At 47.7% G+C, this 19496-nt stretch overlaps 1 protein-coding gene across 33 annotated transcripts in view; it reads right to left on the bottom strand.

Annotated features, from left to right (window-relative positions):
• The window catches only part of TCF7L2 (transcription factor 7 like 2), a 198206-nt gene that overhangs the window by 18355 nt on the left and 160355 nt on the right, over positions 1-19496 (bottom strand). For 27 of the 33 annotated variants that reach the window (XM_045878849.3, XM_045878850.3, XM_064595288.1 and 24 more), the window contains 3 exons: positions 7010-7142; positions 4669-4771; positions 2622-2708 (listed from right to left, as the gene is read on the bottom strand). In XM_045878849.3, coding sequence (XP_045734805.1) covers positions 2622-2708; positions 4669-4771; positions 7010-7142 — 323 coding nt within the window. The remainder of the gene's footprint in view (positions 1-2621; positions 2709-4668; positions 4772-7009; positions 7143-19496) is intronic. The other 6 variants (XM_045878834.3, XM_054508393.2, XM_045878845.3 and 3 more) reach the window with 1 other exon arrangement.

The following is a 19496-nucleotide window of genomic DNA, read 5'->3' as shown; positions in this document are numbered from 1 at the left end:
TGCACAAGCAGTGGGATGCATTTTCCTTGCAACAATCCTGCTTTGAGTTGCATTAGGTTTGTCATTATTCTCTCATTTTCCCCCTTGCACTTGTAACATTTCATCTCTTCCTGCCTTATTTTTTGTGAGCCACGGTGCACCCACATTATGGTTTATACATGATCTCCTCCCTTTGAAGTCAGCCGATTTCAGAGCCCGCTCTCGTCAGGAGAAGGGCCTTGCACCAATTTAGCAGGCTGAGGGCCCGGAGCTCCAACATCTCAATCTAAAGGGGGTCACAGGGCGGCACAAGTGAGTGTCAGCAAGAGCTGTTTAATTGCCAATCTAGGCTTCTCCGCGGTGTTTAAAGTATAATGACCCATCACTTAATTCTGAGAAGTCCTGGCCCCGGCTGCTGAATAGAATGAATATCAAAGGGTGTTCTGGAACAGGGCAAGCTGCCTACATTTCCTGTAACTGCCGTGTAAGTATAATAGACCGTATATACTTCTGTTGCCCCATTACCACAATAATGTATTTAATTTGCTGTCTACGCTTTTTAACTAGCTACCTTTCGTAAGGCCTACCTGGGGAATCGGCGGCCTCCCCCTTGCACCTTGAGCCCCTAACCTTTCCTCCCACTGTTTTTCCTTCCTTTCCTCCACCCCCTCTGCCCACCTCTAAATTATCGGCTAACCTCCTAATGATAATTCAATCGATAAGCTTAACCCCAATCCCTATCCGACCATTCCTTCACTGCTTGTAACCTCTCGAATGCACCGAATAAACAAACAGGAAAAACAATCAGGGGCAATGATAAATGCCGGTTTTCGGGGAAGATGAGCGGTGGATTAGGAGCTGCTCTCGGGAGCAGCTCTCCTCTTGGGAGACTCCCAGTTCGTTCCCAGGCTTTGCAAGGTGGTGATGACATTGTTTAATGAACATAACCTTCCTCCTCTCACTGGAGAGGAGGACGCACAAGCATTTTCCCGCCTAACCCATATCGGTGTGGATTTTGAAACCGAAATCATTTATCACACGCGGGGACTGGATCTTTAAAATTATGTGATCTCCATGGCCTAATTACAAATGGGAGGTAGACTACAGCCTGTTTTTCTTAATGAATGTGATTCTTACTCTCTCCCCCACCAAAATTACTGTTCTGTAAGCAGGAAAAAAGGGCCTGGCTTGTCCTGTCTCTCCAACCCTCTCTCTGGTCCTGGGTTCCCATACGGACCACAGAGATTGGGGGAAGAAGCTAGGGACAGCATCCTTGCCATGTAATGCATGCTGATTTAATTATGGGCCATCATCAAAATGGATTACTTGTTGTAGCCCATCAGGAAAGTCTAAACCTCCACCGATTTAATTAACTTGACTGAAAATCAGATGAACAGAAAATAAAACTATCATTAGGAGCGATTAGTGACTACTTAAGCCTACTGCTGCCAACCAGTTTGTAAATAAACTAGCACTCACTGAAAAATTAGCCAGAATTAATTAGAGGGAGGAAAGGAGAACAGGGGATTAGAAAGATCCAGGTACACACATGTGGGTGTATGTGTGTGTGATACACACGTATTTATATGCTTAGAGATATATGAATGCACACGTGCACACACACACACGACTTTTCTTTGTAAAGGAAGAAGTTACTATTTTTATCCAATAAACACAGCAAAATATTTAAATTAGAAGTTGAAGATGCCCCCCATCAAGGAAAGCAAACATCATTATGTCCTTTGTCGGGGGGTAGGAATTCTTTGCTGGTTATTTGATGGGTTCCTTTCAAATTCTTGTTCTGTACACACAAGTTTTTTTTTTTTTTTTTTTTTAACTTTCCAAGACTTAGGGCTGCACAGGCCAGGGTGGTAGCCACCAGCCACACGTGGCTTACTTGAAACGTGGCCGGTCCACGCTGAGATGTGCTGTTAAGTGTAAAATACATACCAGATTTCAAAAAGGAAGAAAGAAAGTACAAAACAGAATGTAAAATCTCATTAATAGTTGCTTTACAGTACTAACATGTCAAAATGAGAATATTTTGACAATACGAGGTTGAATAAAATAGATCGTTAAAAAAATTTCACCTGGGTTCCCCCTGGCCCCCTTAACCTTTTTAAAACTGTGGCTAGTAAAAAACTTAAAATTCCCTATGCGGCAGTGCTACTTTATGGGGGGGGGGGTGTTTGGGAACAGGGTATCCCTTCTTGTTGACAGCGAAGAATCTGAATTTTGAAAAGACCACACCCTTCCTCAAACTCTCCTTTACATAATAATAAAATTACCTCCACCCTTTCTTACCCAGTATAGGGCAACAGAGAAACAACAGTTTAAAAAGTTCTGCATGTCCTAACTACTTCTTCCCACCTTCTTAAATTCTTAAAAAAAAAAAAAAAAAAAAAATACCGCTCAATACACTGATTCCCAGATTCAACCTCGAAACTTTGACATCACCTACCTTAGAAGTTCAGGTTAATTTTTCAGGATTTTCTAGAAGTAAAGCCTAATGCCCTATCGGTCTTAGACCATTAGGACTACATGAAGGAGTGGCCCCTGGATGGCCTGGGAGCCATCTAGAGAAGTTTCTGAGAAGTCCCCCATGGCTGACTTGATTGGAGGCCCTGGTTCTTGGAACTCACCTGGACATGGAAGCGTTGACGGTCAGAGCTGTGGGGTAGGGGTGGCGGAATCCTCCTGTCGTGATTGGGTACACTGGTTGGCCTTGCCTATAAAGAGGGGGGTACAAAGTAAGAGAGTGCAAATAGGGTGGGGGTGGGGAAAAGAAAAAGAAGAAAAAGGGAAAGTTCTCTCTGCACAGTAAGCTTTATTCTCATTTGATCAGAACAAAAATCTTGGGGATTGTACAGGAAGGATCAAAGGGAAGAAACACAGAACAATTTGAATGCCATAAATCTGATAGGAATGGCTAATTAAATTTTATAACCTCTGCTTATGTCAATAGAGACCCTCTCCCCAAGCTGAAACTAGGTGTTTTGTTGTAATAATTAAAGGCGAAGTCTTGCTTGCTTTAATGGAGCCATCACACTAATTGAGGGCTACACATCCAAAGGAAAACAATAATGAATGTAAATTTATACCAAAATAAAGTACAGTGAATCAAAGGACTTCAGTTACGCTTTGGGCCTCTTTCGGTATTTAGATCTCGGTGAGAAAACATTAAATTAACAGAGCTTAATTTGTAGCCTTTTGTCAAATTAACAAGTGTTGACAAGAGTTACCGGGGGGGAGAGTCCCCAAGAAGAATTGTGGGTAACCAATAGACAATCACACCTCATTACAATAATTAAAAAATACAGCAACATGCAAAATAGCATCCTCATGAAAGACACACAACTTCTTCTGACAGAGGGTTGTCTGAGTTGGCTATTCCTTTTTATCTAGCCTTCAAATATCTCCCCCTCAGCTGAACGGGGCAAGGGATGCCAGAGAACTATTCGAGGAAAGCGGCCCCATTTTCTGAGGAAGAAATGGGACACAAGCTCACGTCCGCTTCTACCCTCCCCAACAAAAGGAAGGAGAAAAAAAAAAATCAAGAGAAAGTACACCCACGGTATTTTGTACAGCTACTTCAGAATACAAGCTATTTTTCACAACCCAGGGTAGAGTGTGTTCAACGACAGAAATACTAGGTGAACTACTCTAGAACTTATCTTCTCTGAGGCAATGAAAGGGTGTCTTTCTTCCCCAAGACCCAAACTTCAGAGTTTTACCCAGGACGTATTCCTGTTAAGACAACAAACTGTCCTCGTTTTTTTAGAGTAGAGATCACTGATAAACACGGAGAACTACATACACAAGAACACAATCACAAAACGGATATTACACGCCTAAACACACTCGTGCACACTATGGTTATGCAGTGAAGGCCTTTCTACCCTGGCTTGGAAACACACATTTTCCAAGCTGTCCAAGGAAGCTTCATGGACGGTACTATAAAAGCAAGCCTGGGTGATAGGAAGACAAATCGTGAAAGGCAGCCTGACGCCCTGCGCACTGCCAGGAACCTTGGTGGACACTCAGGAAGGCCCCACGGGCCGGCACCCAGAGGTACCCAATGCCCCACCCCCGCCCCTCATAATCAGGTGAACCAAGAATCCAGAGAGATGCTGGTTGCAAACTGTCTGTCTCACCAGACAGACCTGGCCACTCTTGTTGCCAACCTTGGCAATAACCCTCAGGATGGGATGAGGGGGTAGGGGTTTCTGAGAGAATCACCCCCCAGTCTCACCCCTGGATTTCAAAAGGATGTTAGGCCTGTTCCCACTCCCGTGCCGCCTCAAACCAACGACAGGACTCCAGTCTGGGCGGCCACCAGCCGAAGAGCCATGACCCTCAGAGCCTCTGCAGTTCCCAAAGTATCTGAAGGACACCTTTGTTCACAGAGAGAAACCTAGAGTCTTGGGGGACTGTGAGTTCAGAATGCTAAGTATCAACAACCTTTTTCCTCCATGGCCCATCTGAAGGGCTACTGACTCTCCTGCTTCCCCACAGGGCACCTCAGTGAGCATCTTCCCCACGTACCCCTGCGGCCCTCCCTCCCCAACCCTGTCTTCCAAAACACACACAAGCGCACGCACACGCGCGCGCGCACACACACACACAGGATAAATAATAAGCATGCCCATGTAAGAAACAAAAAGGGAATTAAAAAATGGAACTCCTTACTGTGGTACTAACCATCCTAGCGGATGGGGGATTTGTCCTACGGTGCCGGGCGACAGTGGGTAATACGGAGATATATCTGGAGGGTGCGGAGGCCGTGGGATTCCTGGGGGAAGAAGCGGCATTTTAGGCACAAAGGAGGAGAGAAGGAAAGAGAAAATGCCAGGGGCTGGGAATAGGGAAAGGAGAACGGAGACCTCTCTTCTATGAGCAGAGCTAGTTCGACATTCTTTCCATGACTATGACCGTTAAGAGTTGCGGGTAAGTTTCGTTCAGCATCTCTCCCCGCCCTACCTTGACCAATAGGTTTATCTCCTTCTAGGTGGATGGGTACACGGGGTAAACGCAGACCCTGAAAACACCATCTTGGGTATTTCTGCCTTAGGGGATCAGTGTGATTATTGAAACTAAAGGAAAACCTGAAGGGCTTGGCACACAGTAGGTGATCGAGTCATGTACATTCTCTTTGCCCTCCCAGCTTGGGCCTCCACTCCTTTTAAGTCTGATGACCTGCCTGCACCAGAGTCACCTCCTCTAGGTTTCTAATAACGCCTTTTCAGTTATGGCTTTTGGAAGGGTGACTCTTGCCTTCTTTCAAAAAAGGTAACTCTTCTAGAATGTCTCCACCTCAGCTTTGAGGATGAGCTGTGGCAGAAACTCACAAGCCACGGCATCTTCTCTAGGGTAGGATCTGAACTGAGCAGACCAGCGGGCTCGGGTCTAGAACCTACTTCACTAGAGGCAGTCAGCTGGGAGAAGCAGCCCTAGCTGCTGACCAGGGACGGCTCCGTCCTGAGAGCTGGGAACGCTCACGTGGCATAGCTGAGCACATCCTGAAGGCCTGAGCCACGCCACCGCATACTTACTCCACAGGAGCACATCCTGCACTCAATCCTGAGCAAAGCAAGAGCACTGGGAGCAATTCTGACACAGAGGAACTGATCTAAGCAGCTGAACTGGGAAGAAAACGAACGATACTACAGAAGTAACACAGTATTGGAGGTAATGAGCTGCGTGTCTGTGGATGAAAACTATTCCATTTTTTTTTTTTTAATTCATTCAGGAAGCTTTTAATCTGTAAGTTAAGTCTCCCTAGGTGACATTTTCATGCAGACATTGCTTTCTCTCTATTACAAAAACCAAACAGATTAGCTGGTCTTGGACCCTACACCAAGCCATTTGCACACTTGAAAGAATGTTCGCAGAGGAAAAGTAAACAGTCTGCAGACGTTAATCATATGTTTTACGATAACCATTTAAAAGCTATTCCCTGTACTACCATTATTTAAATGAGACGCTGATGCTGCCATTCACTCGCAGAGCCTGGGGCCGGCTGGCGGCCTCCTCCAGCCATCCAAGCACCAGGCTGGGTCCCCCACGAGCACAAAAGGGGCTCAGAGGCTGGTGAAAACCAGCTCATGTGTGGCTTCATTCAGGGGCAGCGAAGTCTGCATGAACGGGCAATCTACCTCAGCTCAACACCAAACAATCCCATCTGATGAAGCGACACGGAATAGCCACTGAAAATTCATCCTTCTAATTAACTAGCTGGTTAGAGAGACCACAGCCAGTGTATAGACCGGGCCTGTCCTGCCCTTAGCTGTTCTCCCATGACCATCCCACTAGGAGCTGTGGCCGGCTGCTTGTTTGAAATCTGGTTACAGGGAGGGTTACAAGTAACCCTGCCCTCTCTTTCCCTCTTTGGGGAGAAAGTAGTCAATGGGTACATGGGATGGAAGGGAGAGGAAAAGCGTAAAGGCTGAAGGATGACGTAGCACCTTCCGCCTGAGACCCTACTGGTTGTTCCACAATGGACTTGTTTTTCACATCTGTATAATGGGCTTGGTGATACCCAGGATACTGTAGGAGAAGAGGAACCCACATAAATCAGCAAAGACGACACGGGACCCAGTGATGTGCCACCAAGAAGTCATCATCAAGTGACTGGAGTCCCTCAGCCGCTAAGGGAACCAGGGCTTTGGGGAGCCATGCTCGTAGGGCTCCTGTATTCCCAAGTTGCTGAGAAGGAGGCCACGAGATGCCTCCAAGCCTGTCTGTGGCTCTTGGAGTTAGTTATAAGCTACCCCTGAAAAACGGTGTGGGATTCATAGCCAGCCCTTCTGGGGGTATTCAGAGCTCTAGAAAGATTGTTAGTGCTATACATGGGTTTCTAAGGACAGAGGAAGCTACTCCCTCACCAGTCTCTGGCCTCCCCTAGGAACTTCTCAACACCCACGAGAGGAACAGGAGTCCCTCCACCGTTGCCCGCAGCCCACCCCAAATCCCAGCAGGTCAGGCGGCCCCAGACCCAGCCTGCACTCTTGGCACCAAGTGCTCGGCCTACCTGTTTTGGGGTCTACGTCAGCTGGTAAGTGTGGAGGCGGGTTTCCCGGGGTGAAGTGCTCATTGCTGTACGTGATGAGCGGCGTGAGAGGGTGAACATGGTGAGGGTGCTGGACGACTGGCACTTTGTTCGACTGTGGGCGGGAAAGAAACAGAGAAGGACACCATCAAGCTGGTTCCTGGCAGCTGAGACTTCCAAACCCAGGACCCGGGCCTCCCGGGGCTCCCGGGGCCACGTCCTCCCGCCCGGATTCTGTAAGATGTGCTCCATTCCACCCGCAGCCCCAGCCCCCGCCCATGTATTAAAAACAACAGATATTTGTAAAGACCGTTCTCTGGGTAGGCACACTTCCGTTTTTACCTCCCTACGGAGCCCGGCTTTAAAAATACCTCCTCCACCACCACCCCATCATGGAGCCCGACTGCGCTTTTCCATCCGGCAGGTATATCGGACGTGGGGACTTCAATTTACCAGGCCTACTGCATTCCTGCATGTTGGGGGGGAATCCCTGACCCCAGGGCTCCACCGGAGGGACTTTCAGGAGGCAAGCAGACTTCCCCGGGAACAGGCTGGGAACACCTTCCCTTACAAGAAACGCGGCAGGGCCCGAGTCCCACCCACCCAGCCTCCCCTATCCACCACCCCTGGCTCCTAACTGCTCCCTGCCCCTGGGAACCAGCGGGCCTGCTATGACCCTTTGCAGGCAGCACAGATGAAAAGCTCCACTCCTGGTCTGGTTGGGAGTGTGAACTTTACCAGAAGGCCCTCAACTGCCAGGCAAGCACCTGCATATTTTATGCAGATTACAGCAGCCCTGATTCATTAGGAATTTCATTAGCAAGTCATGGGGGAATGCTAATAAATTAACTGGATGATGATAAATTGGGTTAATAAAAGGGGTGCAGTTTAGAAACGGGCAGTTCTAGCAAACCAAGTACAAGCATTTTTATGTTCAGGAAAGGTGGATAGGTAGAAAGAGCAGGAAAAAAAGAAAAAAAGCATTTTGAAGATTTTTTCTAGTTGCCATGACCAGACCTTCCCAAATTCTTCTCCTCTTCCCCCACCCGCCCCCTCTCAGCCCACCCCACCCCCTCCACTATGCTGTGCTGTAACTTAGCCCAGCAAGACCACAGAGAAAAAAATGAAGCCGAAACAAGCGAACTACTGGGCCATTTACTGAGAGTAATCCAATTGCAAAAAAACCCTATTCCCCATAGAGGATTTTCACTAAAATCCTACAACAGGGACATTTAACCAGATTAGGTACCAGCAAAGATAAAGAGGCTAGTATTAGATGATGAATGGATTAGAGTCAAGTTTCATTTCAGAACGTGTCTTCATTTCCTTTTATTACTTTTAGGAAGGCACAACTTGCATTAACATCAAGGAAAAGGAATTGCATTACAAGGAAAGAAGAGAGGTTTCAGTGCTGCCCACTAGTGCCTCTCGAGTTCAGGGACCACCGAGCACTTAGTTTTGCTTTGCGTTTTTCTTCTTCTTCTTTTTTTTTTAAACGAGTAAGGAAGGGGTATAATATACAAAGAGCATTTCTCACCCCCAGCTAATTGTGGGGAAGGCATCTCTACAAGGGGCTTCTAACTTTCATGAGCATGTTTGGAACGTAAAATACGGCCTTCCTCCATATGCTCCAGAAAAAACTACAGAAAAAGAAGTCAACACTTGCAACAGCCTGGTTTAACGATGCTCATAAACAACTGGACACTTTCAGAGAAGGCTAGCTAGTTGCTCAAAGAGCCTTATGTTGTGAATTACCAGTTTGCAATCAAAGCACTGAAATGAAAAGCGCCAAAGCCAAGGGAGCTTTGGTCACACCTCCCTAGCAGCCCTGAAGGTCTGGACAAGGCCAAAGCCAGCAGAGTGAAGGAATACTGCCTCAAGGCCAGGGCCAGCATCTTATGGACACGTACTGAGGATTCTTTGGGGGGAACATTTCTGTATTGAAAAGTAACCAACAAATGAACTCTTACTGCACGCCGGGGTGGAGAGGGGGAAAAAAAAGGAGAGGTAGGGAGAGGAAGGGACAGGCCCAGTCAGAAGAGCGAAGGCCACCGAGAGGAGAGGAAAAGGACTGCCACCTTCCAGAAGTTTTTTTGTTTGGTTGGAAAGATACACACCTGTGGAAATGAAAGAAGGCGGACCAGTTCCAGACAGTTCACAGTGAGGGTGGAAAAACGATGAGATGGGTAGGAATAGCCACCGATAACCCAAAGCAGGGAAGACCATCACTCAGAGGCTGAAGGGCTGCTGGGGAACAGGACCACCATAAACAATGGAAGGAAGCAAAGGATGGGGGTAGAAGGGCTGGCAGTGGGCAGCGGAGCCTACAATTCTCAGCTCCAGCTGAGTCAAGCTTCTCTCAGGATGCTTGTCCCAAATCTGGATGCCTGAGCCTAGGAAATCTCTCAGCAGGAACCTGATTCAGTGGGTCTGGGCTCAGGACCCAGGCATCTTGAGTCAGCCTACTGAGTGCCAGAGATGGTAGCTCTGTCTGTTTAGCCATGACTCCCAGACTAGAGAACCACATGGGCGCAGACAAGCACAAAGGGTAAGAGGCCCGGGTCCAAACACGAATCACAAATCCTAGTTCTCAAGAAAATCCATGGGAAGAGCTTAGCACAGAACCTACCACATGGTAAACACAGGACTGGTGGTTTACTATTCTTCCTTATTATTTTATCGTTTGGGAGAAGCTGTCCGAAGGCAGAGTTCTGTCTACAGTTCAGAAGCACAAATTCCATGGCTGCCTTCCAAGCAGGACAAACAGGAAATGCGGGGAAAACCTTTCTCTACTTGTCTAGCGAAGGATGAAGATAGAATCTGTGCAACAGTGGTGCTCGCCGGGCATAGGATTTAAAAAAGTTAATTTTCCCTCTTCCTCTTACAAACATGCATGAAGCTCATTCTGACAAGAGTTGGACACCATCACCTTCATGTTATTTTGCACACCTGAGTCTAGCCAACAGGTTTTGTTTCCGGTCCAGTTGGACTCTACAACATGGAAGGGGGTGGTTTCGAAGCCACTGCTGCCCAGCTTAAGAAGGGGGAAAATGGCAACCCTATTGGGACATGGTTCTCCCTTCTGATCATGACTGTATGCCAGGCAGGTCCCTAGGAAACCACACGTCTCTCCAGGCTGACCGGTTCCCAAGCAAGCAGGGGAAAGGAACGCAGTCGTCCCTGCAGAGACCAGGGTCCAGTCGCGATTCCCATACGACCTGCATGTACCTGTGCTGCCACTGTGCATGGGAGGATGTTCTTCGTGACAATGCCCCATCTCTCCAGCCTGAGGACCCCACAGTCCCTTCTTTCTATGTCCCATCATATCCAGGCTGGAGTCACGTATGTACCTTTCTTGGTCCCACTGTAGCTAAGTTCCTTAAGGACAAAGACTGTGTCTTCTAGAACTGTCTATCCCGTCACGTCCAGCCTATGGCAGTGGTGAGGCTCATAAGCTGCCGAAGAACCACTGAATTGCAACTGCAATCATTAGAGGAAGAGATCTCACAGTCTCATGGATTCACTCCACTAACATGGAGTCTACTCAGAATCATAGAACAAAGCTGGACAGACCTTCAGAAACCAGTCAGTCTTATACTTTATAAGTACAGTGCCTTAAAAATGGTTTTAGAGCCCCAGGGTATATACACAGTGACCAAGAGTGAAGGCTATGAATGCAAGGAAGACCCAGATTGAAATTCTACTTGATCCGCCTAGCTGTGCAACCTGTCTCAGGAGTTTCGTCCTGTCTCTGCAAACTCCAGGTGAGAATGGGGGTCAACCTCAGCGCATCGTTGTGAAAATTAAGGCTCAACACTGGGCTTGGCACAGAGCTACCCATGCAATACAAAAAAGCTGTGAAAAATACTGTCCAATGAGTACTAATGAGGAAGGTGGGGTTGGCCACCCCTCTAGTATGTTCTAATGATATTCCCAGAGGGGACATACATCCACAGACTGCATTCCTTAATTCAAAGGCAAGATGTTTATTACAGGGCCAGAGTGTATGGAAGTTTTGTGGCCACCCTTCCTCCAGTGCATGCGCTTCTGAAAAATGTGATATTTAATTACCAAATATATATATTTTTTATCTATTTTGAGAAAAACCATCACTTTCTCATGCTAGCAAATAAGAAAGCCTACAGAAGAGTTCTAAGTTTAAATAAGAAGAGCTAGAGATGACCAAGGGCCTTCCAGAATCAGGGTGAGGGCCTTGAAGTAGGAGTTCATATAAGTGAAACACCAACCAACCCAAATAGGAAATGCCCCTTAGATTTTCCCCTTCCCTCCGATCGGTGCCCACTTCTTTAAAGAGGTCTTTAAGGATTGTGTTCAAAACTGTTACCACCCTAAGAAAAGTCAACGGTGAAAAGTATCTTTCCTGGGGGAAGGACACAGACAACCTTCCGGAAATGATCCAGGGAATCTAAATGAAAGCAATAATCTATGCTGGTGGGATAATAGCCAGAAATATGCCTCTCTCCTCCTTTTATCTTTTTATAGACAAGAGTCCACTATTCAAGGCAAACAACTGCAACATGGAACCAGGTACCTTTTAGGTAACTACCTTATCTAAATATTAAGTAGGTCTTCAAAACTGCCTAGGGGGTGCAAAATCATTACCTCCAGTGACAGCTAACCAACGTTCAAGGTCGGGAGAGTTGCATGGAGAGCCTAGTTACCTGCATCTAACCCTTTAGGAACAGGTTGAAACTTAGGACTCTCCGAGGCACAGAAGCAGCAGGCGTGAATAAAACATTGCACAGACGGTCTGGGAGTTACGCTACCATTGCCCATACGCACCCACGCCATTGGCACCTGGCACTCACCCCTGGAACCACCTAGAACCCTTTGTTTAGATGATCCAAGGGGAGAACAGGAGACAGGAGCCCTGACCAGCTGCTGGTCCCGAAGCTCTGCAGTCAACCCCAGCACAGCTCACCACTGCCACCTTTGAATGCAGCCTTACCACTGAACCTGCCGTGGAGCTGGGTGGGACGTACTTTATTAGGTCCTCACAGCGCACCTATATGTACCTGGCACTTCTTTAGTTCCACACAGTAGGTGTCCCAGGCCCCAGGCCTTGGGAAGGCGGCGTTTCCAGGGCTTCACGCTCACCTGCCCGACGGCACCAGCCCATGGTGCCTGCAGAGACTGATGCTGGGATGGGGGGTTCACTGCTGTGCTGACGTGGTGAGCTGCACCCCCAGCTTAGCCTGCGCTAAGCTTCCCAACTGGACAGAGATGCTTCAGGACTCACAAAGGGATCTGTTCCTCACACTCCCACCTACCAGCCCCTGGAACCTAGACCAGCTTCAGCAAACAGTGTTCCCTGCTGCCCCCCTCCCAGGTCCCAAGTTAGGAGTAGCTCAGGGCTCCCTGCCTCAGCGAGAACACCCCGCCATAGGGCACCAGGTACTTCTAGCAGGGGATTTTATAACGTGTGGCTGATTAGGGGAGGTGGGGGATAAAGACATCTAATGGGATGCTTCTGCACCTCAAAGAGAGAGACACACGCAGTATCAGGGACCAGCAGGGTTCTGGTGACAAAACATAATGCACCCCGTCAGTTCCAGCTGACAAGAACCTAAGAAAAAGTCAGCTAAAAAAACCCCAAACCCATTAAATGAAGTAAACAGTATCTGTTTAAAGGGAACAAAAATCCTCATCTGAGCGCAGATCATTAGGGCTTTCTGCTTTCTACCTGGAGACATGGCTGCTACCCAGAGCAGTCTTCCCCAGGTCTGGTCATTATGCTCTATGGGTTTTGAGCACTGAATAGTTAAATGATTAAAAAAAAAAAAAAGTCCTTTAGCAGCCCTCAAAGCACACAAAGCCTTTCCACCCAAAGTATTCATCCAACTACAGTGGGGGGAATGGGGAGGGGGCGCCCCGGTGGCTGACCTCTGCCCTCTGGAGAACCCGTAAGCAACAGTGTTCTGCAACTTGGCCACGCCACCCTCATCGCCAAGCGCCCACACACCCGTCCGAAGGCTGCTTGTGATTTGGAACCTGGCAAATGAAAGATTGATTCAGGCACTTCTAGATCTCCCTGCTACCCCTCCTCTAACCCCGACCCCTCAACCTTCTGTAACTGTGGGGAACCCAAAGGGAATGAAAGCTTGCCATTCACCTCGCAACCTATTAATCAGAAGATGTTGAAAACAAATAGAGCCATTGCTGGCCCCGGCCTCTCCGCCGGCCCTCCTCTTCAATACTCCCCTATTGCTCTCCTTTTCTGCAGAAGAAAAATGGGGCCAGAAAGTGCCTTGAGGAGCCCGGCACAATAAGACAAAAGCAGCACAGAGGGGCATTTGTCAGCCTTCTCCCCTCCCCAGGGCGGACCTGGAAGGTCTTCAGTGGTCTTAGGTTCCCCAGCCCTCCCAGGGGCTGAAATCCGCATCAGGAAGGGACACTGTGGATTCCCGGTTTACATTAAAAAATGGGTTTAGAGCTCATCTCCATGCGTTTTGCAGGATGCCGCGGACTACGGCTACACCAAGGCCAATGGCGACTGGCAAAACATGAATGATGTCGCACGTCATTGCCGCTGGAGAGGGGGTGGAGGTGAAGGAGGGGCTGTTCCTTACTCAGCAACAACTCTCTGTGACTCAACTAGTCCTGTTTTTTCAGGCAATGGACCAGAGAGTGGTGGAATGGTCAGCAAAGCTAGCCCTCCTGCCTCGACCACCCATTCCCCCAACAAGGAGCACCGACTGCAGCCGCGGGAGTGACGTCAGGAGACGCACACGGCAGCCTGGATGCAGGCCTGCATGCACAGGCCCCAACTTACCTAGCGAACATGTCGCGATTGCATCTTGCCAAGCTCCTACACCCACAGCGGGGAAGGGTGGGGCGGGCTCCCACCCTCGGCCAGATGGGCTTCTGCAAACATTTTACTCTGCCCCTCTCCCCCCACAGCTCTGGAAGCCCAGCCAGCCAGGACCCATCCAGCGCAGCGCCCAGAGCCCACTCGTGGTCGGAGGCTGCTTCTCCCACAGGGCCTGCTCCCAGCTAAGGGCACGTCGTTTCCCTGGACAAGGCTTATACGGACAGCAACAACACTGGTGCTGAAAATAATAAGGAAGACAGAAGGCTTCACAGGGTTCGAGTTTTGCTTGGAGAAAGGAGGTGGTTAAGAAAAAGGAGGGCTGCCTGCGAGTTGCAGAAAAGAAAGACCCAGGCTGCAAGGGTCTCACCTGGCTGCACTGCTGGGGATGCCCGGGCCCACCCACAGGCTGCAAAATTACACCTCCTGGAACCTGAGGGAGCCTGACGCTCAGGGTGCTGCATGTTTGTCTGGTAAACTCTGGATGGCCGGACCCCTCCCCCAACCCCAGAATCAAATCCACTTGGACAGCAAGAGGAAGAGAGATGCTCCCTGCTTTCTACAAAATTCTGCCGACTCACAGTTTCTCATATACTCACACAAGCATTAAAATTCTTCGTGCGGGGAAATGACTGAATAGGGCAGGCAGAGAGAGAATAAATGTGCAGTCAATTTTCATCCAAATTCTCTCACACATATGCATATACATAGAACTAACTCAAACCATCCTAAGCCCTCATCTCCCCCCCGCCCCACCACGTCCCTTCCATAATATAACCACCCAGCTGGTAATACACCAAAGAGACTGCCAAGCATTCAGGGTCTAGGGGGCCAAGTTCTGCTCTTAATGACCTTTTCTTAATCCCCAAAAAGGAGGAGGGGAAGGTTGGGAGTGGGGCTGGAGGTGTCAGGGTGGGGGAGTGGGCACACGAAGGGGAACATTTTAACCTGGAAAATAAAGATGTGCTCCAGCTGCCTGGCTTTGTAAGAGCCAAGGGCCGACCCAGCAACGCTGCGCTTTCACAGGCTCTTGAACAATTACTTCCAGTTAAGTTCATTAAACATAATTTATTTCCACTCATTCTCATTTATTTCCCAATAAAAAGAAAGCATCCCATTGTGCTTCCCCCAACTAACCTTTAAAGCACTTGCAAGCTTACGTCTTGGCCCGCCCAGTCCAGGCTGGCCCCTGACCAGTGAGTTCCCAGGATTTTCTTCCTGCCTGTGTCCCTCCAGGAACCTGCTACAGCAGGGCGGAGGTGGGGGCGGGGGGGGTGTGTGTGCAGCAGGCACAATGGGGTCCTCTAACTGTCCTAATCCTCCACCGGGTCTCAGAGATGAAGAACGAACCACTTCAGCCCTAAGTAATTTCCTGGTAGTTCGCAACCTCCACTCTCCCGCAAGATATTTCTCTACTACTTGGGTATTAAATGATTAGTGTTAGCATAATCAACCTTGTTGAGTGTCCCACGTTTGCAGAAATGTTTGAGAACTGGGTAGGAGGGTACAGCTGTTTCTAGGAGAGCAGATTTTCAAAACAGAGCCAGGAATAAAACTAACCTATTCCAAATGAAGAAATCCAAAAGCTCACATTCAAAACAACTTAAAAAAAAATAATAATGATTTCCAGGCTACCCCCCACCCAAAAAAAACCCCAACAACCCCAAATCTGGGGATTCCTGAATATAATGGAAAGGGAATCACCAATTTTGATTTAGAGTAAATTTTAAGTACATAATGGTTATTACATCCTGGGGATTTCAAGAAAGTAGTTAACAAAACCTGATACCACCCTTCTAATTTATTTACAGTGACCAGCTGTACAAAAATGTCTTTTGTTTTTCTAATATACCCTGTGCCTAACTTTCGAATCTAGACAGTACTGTATTTGAAATTCATGCCGGCTACATGGAGGCTGATAAGTGCTCTGTGAAACAGCTGTTTCCTTCAGAGAGCAGGTGAATTCCTCCCTAGAAAAGACCAGGTACACAGAGAGGAGGGATGAACGTTTTCCTGTCCCCAAACCCTGGATTCAGCAGGAATTCGGCAATGACGGATGGAAAGGTGGTGCTGCATTGTTCTGTTCTCTGCTGCCCTGTTAGTGTCCCAAACATGGGCATCCTTTAAAGGACATCTACAATCCCCATAAATGAAACACGTGAAAAGGATGCGACCCCCTCTCAAAGCAAGCTGTCAAGTTAGAAGTTTAACGTAACTAGGGAATGACCCAGGCAAAGTCCAATTAAAAAAAAAAAAAATCTTCAAATGTGTGCAGAAGTATGTAATCTGGAGGGCACGGCAAGATTTCATCACATTCCGCAATGTTGCAGAAGGAAAGAATTCCATTACACAGCTCAGCCAGGCCCCCCACCAACCCCAAACCACAAAAGGGAGGTTTCCCTAAGAATATAAGGTTGCAGGCTCTGTTGCTTCCAGAAAATGCCGACGCAGCAGCCTGTTGTGACAATACAAAGATCATAATATCTGTGTCATTGGAGTCGGGAATTCACCCTTTCAAACAACTCCCTTCTCATGAGACATCAAGAATGGAGGGTTAGCGGCCACCAAAGGAGCAGGACTGCTATTAAGTAACCCAAGTAATTTGAGTAAACAAAGCTCTGGAACCTTTCAGGAATCTCGGAAAGGGAGGCTAGGCTAGGCTGGGCAATTTACGGCAACACAACTTAGACACTGGCCGTGGCAGCTTGCACTGTCTTTCCCCACGATTCTGGACAGTTCACACAATCGTGGACTGAATTAGAAAAGTTGCACACGACCAGAAAGGAAGACCAAGCCATACGTCGGTCACTGCTTCATGCTCTACCAGGGAAGTATTCACCACTCTGTGTTTTAACAGGATATACAGGACTTAATTCCTGATTTTGAAAACATAAGGACTCCTACAGGCTATTGTAGATTTCATTTTTTTTCTCCCTCCCCCTCCCAAAATCAGATCTAAGAGCTGACTGACCACGGCAAAGGTTTCTGTGCTTGGCCACTCCACAACAAAAGACAGTAATAAAAGTAATCCTAGGAATCGCCTCCAAATTCGAGAATGCCCTGAGAGCTGTGGCAAAGGATCTGACCCAACAGTTGAACAGAGCAGAGTGTAACCTAAGCCCCAAACTGATGTTGCAAAAGGACCTTCTTCCTAATCATTAACACCACAATGGGCTGTCATGGGTCTCCTGCTCAGGTTTCCTAGGAGCACGTTTTCTGTTTAAGTTTTTGAAAATACAGACACCGCGGGCAAGACGGTAGCCCTAAAAGGCCGGCATCTAAATTTGAGATGGAAAATAAATACAACTAAAGACAGAGCAACAGAAAGTTCGCATTAAATATGAAACCAAAACATACAGTTTACAGAAGCCCTGCTATTGTCAGAGCCTGAATGCTTGGCCATCTCAAGCTCTGAAAGTATGCTCCTCTCTGAGGCAACGTCACTCTCCCTTCTCCTTCTTCCAGTGGAGCCCACCCTGGTGGGTGAAGGAGAAAAATTTATTTGTTAAAAGAAATCCTCCACCCCACCACCCCTTTCCGGATCCCCAGCTTCCTGGAACTTGGGGAGCTAGCTGTGCAGGCTCTGCATTGGTATATAGCTTAAGGACTGTGATGAAAGTCAAGCTTTCTCTCCTCCTGATCTTTTTTTTTTTAACCCTTTCTCCCCAACTTCCCAAAACACTGCTATGGAAAGTACATAGGGAAAGGACACAGCTTGAGTTGACCATTTATTCTTGGTTTTGTTTTCCCTTTCCCATCGTCTGAATTAAAAAAAAAAAAAAAAAGCACGGAGGTTTAATGGTCAAGACCATAAGCAAGGACACGAACACACACACACACACACACACACACACACACACAAACACACCCCACTACTCACCCAGCAATTCAAATTGAGGTGCCAACCGCCCAACTGCTGGAAAAGAGAGAGCCCGGAGGCCACTGGGCCTCCTTTCCCACTCAAATCTTCCATCCCCACTAAAACTGTATCCCTAGGGTACATACTAGCTTTGGTCTTCTTTCTCTCCACCTCACAAAAAACTTTCTCTGCACCTTCAAGATGGGACTGGGCCAGCTTTTTTCCTCCTCCCTGACTGCTTTTCTCACTTTTCTTCTTCCTCCCAGCTTCCCCTCCCTTTATGCCTTTCACTTAAAGAGCTGGAAAAAAGCATCTTGAAAGAGAGAGAAGCCTCCAAATTTCTGCCCGGGTTTGACTCAAAATGCTCTGAGTTCTCACTCACAGTTGCCCATCATTGTTTTGTTAATTAGTCCCCCTGCACACACATCATCCCTCAAAAACCAAAACCAAAATAGAGAAAAAAAAAAAAAAAGCAAAAAGAAACCTAATAATCTAGTTCAACTGGTTGCAAATGGAATTTTTTTTTAAATTCTTAATTAGAAAAAAAAGAAAAAACCTCCTTCTAGTTTCTAATCTTCACCACTACAAAATCCATGAAGGAAGGGGGAAGGCCCATGTTCCCCAGCCAGCTCAGGGCACCTAAGCGAAGTCCCCCTCCCTCACCCGTTACCTTGGGCAGCGGGGACAGGGGACAGAGCTACCGCTAAGAGTAGCTAAGAAATTACGGTCAGCCATGAAGGAAAATGATCAACCCAATGCAGTAGGCAGGCACTTTATTGGCAAGACTGTCAAATCCCTCAAAACAAATTTCTTCGAGAGAGGGCTGCATTGCGAGAGGAGGAGGGAGGGGGGAAAGTATATTTTCTTGTCACAGTGACACAGGAGTGACACTTGGTAGGGCCTTGTCTGCCAAACACACACACACCCCTCTTTTCCTTCTAGAGTAAAAGACTGTGCTGGAAAGATTTTCAACTGACCTCTCTGGAAGCAGAAGAACATAGCTTCCTGTGTTTCCTGGTATTCTAGCAGTCACTTGCTTTTTGACTGCTGAGTTTTGTGAGCTTTCCCCAGAATGAGAGAGAGAAAGAGAGACAGAGACAGAGAGACAGACAGAGACAGACAGAGACAGACAGAGAAAAGAGAAGGCAAAGGAATGCAAAAGGCTAGCCCTAAATCCCACGAACCCGACTTACTTTTCCTGGGGCTCTCATAGGATCCAGGGCCGGGTACATTGGTGTGGGTGTAACTTAATTGGAGTTGAGAGACTCAGACATCACAGGCCTGAAATCGTCCTCTTTCACATGAAGGAGGGGAGTGAGGGAGGGCGGCTACTCCAGGAGGGGTTAAAGATAGAAGAAACTTGCAGAGGACCAAACGAGCCTTTCGGGTGCTCTCCCACCCCAAGCGTTAAATAATTTCACCCTGTTCAAAAGCAAACACATAACTCCGATTTGCATGCAGGTAAGAAAACCCCCCTGCTGCCACATGGGATCCTGGATCTGTCTTGCTTGAAGCAAGACCAGTGGCAAAGATTTGGCTTCTTCTGGAGGCAGGACACCTAACATCGAGGAGATGTTTTTAATTTACCGACCCAACCGCCCGGCTGTTTATAGGACCCTTTTCATGACGTTGGTCTTTAATACACCAGACAAGTTAATAACCCTCACTCCACCCCACCCCACCTCCCCGCCCAAAAGAAAACAAAACAAAACAAAAACAAAAACAAAGGCTGGAAGGGCTTAAAGATAACAAAAAGTGAGAATTCTTAATTTTCTTTTCTT

This window comes from Mirounga angustirostris, unplaced genomic scaffold (assembly GCF_029215605.1).
Source record: "Mirounga angustirostris isolate CCGP_5_RB_7025 unplaced genomic scaffold, mMirAng1.0.hap1 SCAF_6, whole genome shotgun sequence".
Taxonomy (NCBI): Eukaryota; Metazoa; Chordata; class Mammalia; order Carnivora; family Phocidae; genus Mirounga; species Mirounga angustirostris.
Note: the sequence above shows the minus strand (reverse complement) of the source record. Positions and strands in the feature narration are given on the sequence as shown.